Source organism: Notothenia coriiceps, unplaced genomic scaffold (genome assembly GCF_000735185.1).
Source record: "Notothenia coriiceps isolate Sejong01 unplaced genomic scaffold, NC01 NC01_scaffold00019001, whole genome shotgun sequence".
Lineage (NCBI taxonomy): Eukaryota > Metazoa > Chordata > Actinopteri > Perciformes > Nototheniidae > Notothenia > Notothenia coriiceps.
In genome coordinates this window covers 75329-83253 of record NW_011351702.1, presented here as the reverse complement: position 1 = coordinate 83253, position 7925 = coordinate 75329, and the positions used below count along the sequence as shown (strand labels likewise).

The 7925-nt window shown below is 38.4% G+C and overlaps 1 protein-coding gene across 1 annotated transcript; it reads left to right on the top strand.

Moving 5' to 3' along the window:
* The first annotated feature begins 2065 nt into the window (after positions 1-2065).
* Positions 2066-7013, top strand: LOC104951713 (chondroitin sulfate N-acetylgalactosaminyltransferase 1-like). The gene is made up of 7 exons (XM_010778444.1): positions 2066-2075; positions 2490-2706; positions 2949-3050; positions 3675-3856; positions 5853-5947; positions 6034-6115; positions 6630-7013. The coding sequence occupies exons 1-7, from the start codon at positions 2066-2068 to the stop codon at positions 6905-6907; spliced, it is 966 nt and encodes a 321-aa protein (XP_010776746.1). The 3' UTR covers positions 6908-7013.
* The last annotated feature ends 912 nt before the right edge of the window (positions 7014-7925 follow it).

Here is a 7925-nt window from a genome sequence, read left to right as displayed (position 1 = left end):
AAATGCTGTTGTATTTTGTGAAATGATGTTGTCTTTTGTGAGATGCTGCAGCGTTTTCTGAAATGCTGGGGTGTCTTGCACTTCAGGGCCACCGTAATAAAGTGATACATTATTGGACACAAACAAAGAGGATACATTATGCTGTACCCCCTTATTATTGCCATAGAGATGGTAAAAGCCACATTACTGATTCCCCTTATTTCATCTATTTTAGTCACAAAGGAGAAGATGTAGACGTGAGGCAGCTGACAGTTACTGAAGGATTTTTAAGCTCTGAGACAAATCAGACGTGCAGTGAGCAAGAGTCTTCAGCTGAGGATTCAGATGAGTTGCAGCTGTCTTTCCAAATCTGTTTCATGCATTCACTTTGCATTGGAATAATTGTAGTGTCTGTAATACATTCAAAGTATTTCACAAAATATTCCTCAAGCCTCATTTCCATAAAGATTTAACAAGACAATATTTAAATGTTTCCCCTAAGCGCAATAGTAAGGCATTTCCCTGTCTCTATATTTCACAGTTTTTACTTACACCATTTTGACAACACTTATATCAGAATTATTTTCGGAAGGCATTTGTTTTCCGCAAAAACGGCTGTATGCTACCTACCCAGTACCAAACAGACAAAGTTAGCAACAATTTACGATAACAAATATGTGACCTGGTCTATCAAATCCAGCCCGTTTGACCCCAAAACATTAATTTGAAAAACATTCAAATGAATGCTGATGTTTAGCCGTGTCTGATGGATCTGGAATAAAATGATGATTTGCCAAGTTGTTTGCGATATTAACTTTATATTGTACTGTGCATGTTACAGCTTGTTTCCACCAACCCGAAGTTGGCACAAATAACAACTGAATAAACACAACTGTGATTCCGTAGCTTAAGTTGTTGGACACAGTTGCTTTGACTTCTGTTGTCTCATTTTACTTTAGCCATTCTGGTTTGTCACTCTAATTAGTTGAACACATTAACTGAGTCATTGTTCCACATTATATGAAGCCTAATGGATTAGTCATTGTTCAGGACATTTATTTTCAAGTTAATTCACAGTAGCAACACTACTTTTTTTGTTTTTCTAAATTTGCCACTAATTTGGTACTTTCAAAACATATATAATTAAAATCTGCTTTTGCTCTTGCTTTGACCACTTTTTTTGTAACACATTACAGCTAAAACTAGTTACTATTTCTTGTTTTATTGAAAAGAAATATTGCAGTTCCAATGACTTTTTGTCAACATGATATTAAAAATGCATTCAAATTCAGTACAAATTCTTAGAACACAATAAGTACTCCAGCAAAACTCAGATTAAATTCAAATTCAAATGTGTTTATTTTCACTCCTGGAGCACAGCTCGGGTTCAAATGAGGGGGGGGGGAAAGGCACAGGGAGGAAGCAGCACAGGGAGAGAAGTGTGAACCTTTAGCTTTGGTTGCAGCCCAGACTCAGAGGCTGCCAATGTGGAAAAGGCCTGGCTTTGAATTCCCCACTGAGATGGGCTCGGTCCAGAGGGAATGCTAGCCAATCTCCAGCCTGCTCTCCTACCTGGGAACAGCTGCAGCTTCCATCTGCCAGCTCTTCATGGTGGCTACCTGAGGGAAGAGCGCTCCACCCCTCCATTTCAGTTTACTCCTTTGTTATGACAGAGGAATTTTAGCGTTTGATTCAATCAGTAGCTCTCCTTTCCCGGCTGTCTGTAAATACGTGCAGTGGCGTTTTTATATGTACAAAAGTGGTGGGGCATGACAAAATTAGATGTTTATATTAGGGCCGGGACTCGATTAAAAAAATTAATCTAATTAATTACAGGCTTTGTAATTAATTAATCGCAATTAATCGCATTTTTTATCACATATAAATATTTGACCTGAGAACAGTGAGAAGCAATTTTTTTCACATGGATTTTAGTATACCATTGAATAATGACTGAATACATAAGCTTAAGCAACANTTTTATAACCATTTTTCCTCCTGGTCTCTCGCGCCCCCCCTGTCATACCTCTGCGCCCCCCTGGGGGGGCGCGCCCCCCACTTTGAGAACCACTGCCTTAACCCCAAAATGATGATTTGTATGTCAATGAATAACCTAGAGTTTGTTTGAATTTGTCTGGCAAACTTGCATGCCTCCAAGGTTTTTAACCAATTCAAGTAAAGTTGGGCCTAATTTATCAAGGCGTGCACAGGCATTTTTAAATGGTAGGGTTTTAATGCAGTTTTCTTCACAAATAAAGGGTCAAAGGATGTGAGTAATTGATATAAAAACCTTTGCTCCTTTAATAATATCTTTAAAATATTGGTATTGCTTTGTTTTCCATAAATTCCCTAACATTAGTTTGAAAGTTTTCTATGAAGACCTTAGTCTATTGGTATTAATATATAAACATATGATATAGGGAAAAAGGGATATAGCAATGAGGGAGTAGTTTAGTGTGTTGAGATTGAGCCAATAATGAATAAATAAGAGTGCTGCCTGTCTGTCACAGGGTTGACCCGTACTGAGCGGGACAGAGGAACTGTTTATGAGCTGATGTTTAAAGGCGACGGCCCACGGGACTTCACACAGGTCGTCCTCTTCAGGCCGTTTGGTCCCGTACTGAAGGTGAAGAGCGAGAGCGTGAACACGCGCAGCACGTTCATCAACATCATTGTACCTCTGTCCAAGAGGCCAGAGGCTTTTAGGCAATTCATCAACAACTTCAGGTAAAAAAGTAAATTAAGAAGCTGCATGGCATCCACTCACACTAACTGTGCTTACATCAGGACATTATTGATCTCACGCTTAAAAAGAGTGCATTTGGCAGTGCCTAAAGTGAAAAGACTCCTCTCCACTTCAGATCAAATGTGAAGTTTATTGCTTTTATAGCTTTAAGTGTTTTAGAAGTGTTATAGAAGTGGGCCTAACACATAATTAATTGTATGTTTTGTGTTGTGTTTTTGTTCAGAGAAGTGTGCATCCAGAAGGACAGCAGGGTTCATCTGACTGTGGTCTACTTTGGTCGAGATCAGATAGATCAGGTGAAGGCAGTCCTGGATCAGACCACCAGGTAATGTTTACAGTTAAATCATCAACCTTTCACATTGGTTTTGTGTTGAAGCAAACAATATTCACCCACAAACATTTCCTTTTTTTCAATCGACCATCTCTGATGTGCATTATGCAATTGGCATCTTAACAAAGAGACATTTTGGGGGCTGTTACAACTAGTGTGTAAGATCCAGAGCTGGGAAATATTCTCCATTATAGGCTGCGAAGTCATGGTTCAATTGCCAAGTTAGGAATAAATCATAAAATGTGTGTTTCAATTCCTAAACAAGTCATTATTCACCCTTCATCAATTGTAATTCCATTTAAAGGTTGTGACAGTTCAGAAGTACATTAAAGTTACAGAAATATTTAATGCTGTGCAAGTTTGTGGACATACCAAACAAACATACAAAAGCAGAATGATCAGGTCTATATCTTTACTGGAAGACTCTTCTAAATTGGTCACAAATTTGTATTGAAAACTAATCGAAGTTGGAAACAAGTGAGGAGCAAAATACCATTCATCTTCTTTGAGCCAACTAACATTTTGATTAATGCATTAACATTTGAAATGCATTAGAGTACCTGTCTCAGTATCCCAGATGTTTCCATGACATCCCTCCTGTCTTCTTCTCTCCCTCAGAGAAACTCGGTTCAGGAGCTTCACTCTGATCCAGCTGAATGAGGAGTTTTCTCGTGGTCGAGGGTTGGAGGTGGGCGCCCGGGCGTGGAGACGCGGCCAGAACGCTCTGCTCTTTTTCTGTGATGTTGACATCCACTTCACCGCTGACTTCTTAACTTCTTGTCGTCTCAACGCAGAACCTGGTGAGAGAAAGGAGGATTTATCCCTGAGCTTTTCAACATTCAAATCCAGCACAACTTGCATAGACTTTATCCAGCCTTGATTCATACTGTAATCTGTTTATGCAAAAATAAGCTTATAATGACAACATTAAAGCTGGGGTAGGCAGCTTTAATTTTTACGTTTTTTTTGGCTTTATTGGGCAAAGAATCCATAATAACCTTATAGTATTAGTTATATTCCAGGGTAGGCATTGTTCTGGGGGAAAAAAACACTAAAATGTTTTTAATTAATTAGAAAATACATTCCTTGATCTCCTTAGCCCCCCCTACCAGGTCAGCAGATGTTACAGTGACTTGGACGAATAATTATAAATTAAAAAAATAATTGGGATTGTGATCCCAAAGCTGTAATATAGTGTTGTTTTATTAAGTACTATACTGTTACATTTGCAAAATGGAGGGCCTTTCGAGCACTTTTGAGATGTTACTCTAGGTTTTCAACAACATTGTGAGAGAATTGGGAGAGAAAGACGTTGGTAGTTGTTTAGCCTTCTATAAACTGGAGCCGAAAAGTCGGGGCAGAAGAAATATTTTCCCATCTCTAAAACACGCTGGTTCTGTCCGACTATCTTTGTGAAAGCCTGTCTTCCTATTTGGGTTACTTTGCAGTGTGGGCAGTTGCAGTGCCAATGATGGGACATCTGAAGGGACATGCACAAACATCTACTGGCTAGATTTTAAAAAGCCAAAAAAAACACAGAGCCAGGGTGAGGTGCCGGAGTCTAGTTTTGTCCCAGATTAATTGAATGACAATATCCTGAAAATCAGAAAAAGATACAGTGCAGATAAAAGGCAAAAGGGAAGAGTAGACCTAAATATTTAATAAATAAAAAATACAAATAAGTAAACCATGTTTTTTTTTTTAAGTGGCAGTAATATAACAATATAAAGGAATATAAAACATATTAAAGGAGATGGTAACATTTCCCAATAGTAAATCAATTGTAAAGTAATACATTGTCAACTATAAATTATGAAATGCCGCCTGTTACATTGCATTAGACAAATGGGCCCTGGGTGTTTTTAATAGTTCATGCTGTGCTTGGGTTGAAGTTGGGCAAAGCTACATTATGCTAGAAGTTATATGAGGTGATGTATTATTGGATGGGCTCCAAAAAGCTGAACTGCACAGTGCCGGTTTGACCCATTTACTGTAAATAAAGTGGTTTCCACTCCATTTCAATTTGGCACAAAAAAGTGCATGCCTCATTCGCTGACTTGAATAATGGCTCTTAGCCGAAGGTGAAAAAAACAAAACCTATTCCTGCAGCTTTATAAACAATAAGGACAAATAAGCACATATTTCCCATGGTTTGTTTTGGCTGAGTCCGAATGTAAATAAATTGTTCTGTCTCTGCCAACAAAATGTGAAAGAATGAAATTACATTTTCCCACAGACTCTCTGACACCTCCTGCTGCTTGATTATCAGCTCACAGAGATTCAATGTCACACCTGCTGCCTCATATGCTGCCTGCACTCTATCCCAGGGGGTTGTGCTTTTTCCACTATGTAACAAGCAGCTTGCCATCTAATCCTTAGCTTTATGACATACCACATATCATGGGGTCAGGAATAGGGTGTAAAATAATGGAAAAGGTGTAAGCTGACATGAAGTTTCAAGACAAAATGTATACTTAAAATATACACAGCAGTGCTATGGTGAGATTTCTGGAGACGGTAGTCTTTTCAGATTTCTTTGTAGAGGCCTTGTTGTTATCACTCATAATAACTACTCAGTTCTGAAATGTTCACTCCAGGCAAACGTCTGCTGTTGCTGCCAGTAATAAACAAATCCATCATGTCCTGCCTGCTTGGTGTTTTAAACTGAAAATGTGTTTAGTTCCGTTCTGTTTTGTTTTTCATCAGATATTTTGTTTTGTGTTTTTATGGCTTCATTGACTTGAAAGTACTTGTAAAGTGCTTCTTTTAACTATTTTGTATTGCTTCCTTCTCCAGGTAAGAGAGTGTACTACCCAGTGCTCTTCAGCCAGTACAACCCGTCTATTATCTACAGTAATCAGAGTCTTTTACCCCCAGTTCAAAAACAACTGGTAGGTTAAAATAAATCAGATACATGTACTTCATTGTGTATGAATAGATTATCAAGTCTGCCTCTGATTTGGTCTTTTTGTTTCAGGTGATAAAAAAAGACACTGGATTCTGGAGAGACTTTGGGTTTGGTATGACATGCCAGTACAGGTCTGATTTCCTCAACATAGGTAATACATCTTCTGCCGTAAAGAAAAACCTGTTCACAATTATCCCTAAAGTCATGTTTTGTAAGACCTAATACAATAAACTATCACATTTTATGTGACTTTATATACATGAAAGCACAGCATTCTTTGTATTTGTCTACAGAATTCCACCATTTTCTGTCATAAGATGAAATTGTTTATTAAGTTGTGGCCTAATGCTGCAAAGATAGTTGTACATTGTTTATGTATTGTTGTTTTTTTTTAACTCCAAGACTCTTTCCCTACCTGAGAAAAAGCTCTCTAAATCCCTGATGTCTTTTAAGTTACACATTAGAATAATCTCCCTCTGCTTTATGTCCTTTTTATGTTCAGTTCAACTAAATATATGTTCAAATTCAAATATGGAAACAACATCCTCCTTTGAATACTGTTTTTTATTTTTATTTTAACCTAGCCATTGAACATGCATGCCATTCCTGATTTCCTGATCCTCACTGTCTCACTGCACATGTTTAAAGTTCTCTTCTTCTTGCAGGGGGTTTTGACCGCAGCATCAAAGGCTGGGGGTTGGAGGACGTGCACCTGTACAGGAAGTACCTCCACAGTAAGCTAATGGTGATTCGCTCTCCATCCCGGGGCCTTTTCCACCTGTGGCACGAGAAGGACTGTGCAGACGAGCTCCCTCCAGACAAATACAAGATGTGTATGCAGACCAAAGCCATAAACGAGGCCTCGCACGGCCAGCTCGGGGAGCTTTTATTCAAACCAGAGATCGAAGCTCATTTGGGCAAGCAGAAAAACCAAGGAATATGATAAGGACAAAGCGAAAGGGCTTTTGGTTATTTTTGTTATCTCTGTTTAGTGTGTTCTTGCTTCATGATAACAATAAGTATTCAACTTCAAACTAAATATTTTTACTGTGATTATTGTTCTCCACATGGACACATACACGGCTGATACACTTTGTTAGAATAAAGAATATGTGATCTATTTGCGTACTGATTTGGGTGGAGTTCAATGCAATAACAGGTTTTTCTGAGGGCTTGTTCCATGGGAGTGGACGCTGCATTTTCATCTGAAATGTTCTTTCTCATATTCGCGATTCCACTCCTCCTGCTTGGTAGATTTTTCTTATCTTCACTTCTTTGATCCTTCTTTGTTTTTAAATATCTGGAAGTGTTATGACATTAGTTGTTACTCTGCTTTGAGACTTTATACACCAGTAGATATTATTGTGGCTGTAAAACTCCTCTGAACCATGCACCGCCTGCATTCCTTCCTGCTGACGCTTCTCATCAGACGTCATTATTCGGGTTTTCTTGATTTTTTTCCAGGGTAAGTATGACGCCTGTTGCCTTTTAATTGTTGCAATGCATGTGAAGCCTGTTTTTATCTGAACACTCTGTTCTCTACTGTTTCATTATTTGTGCTTCTCACGATTATGGTATAAATACGAAAACATTATCATTGACACAAGAAAAGTAAAGCGGAATAGTTTGTGTGTCTTTTGTGTGCTTTTCATACAGCAGATATTCCCAAATTCTGTCTGTCATGCCACTCTGAAAAAAAAAAAACCCTGCACAGTTCATATCAACTGGTAACATTACAGGGGTGTTACTTCATCAATATCTTGAATTGTACTGAATGAGCTGGATTCTACGGTGGCCCTGAAGTGCAGGATACCACAGCATTTCAGAAAACACTACAGCATTTCAAGAAACACTACAGCATTTCAGAAAACGTCACAGCATTTCAGAAAACACAACAGCATTTCAGAAAACACAACAGCATTTCAAGAAACACTACAGCATTTCAGAAAACGTCACAGCAT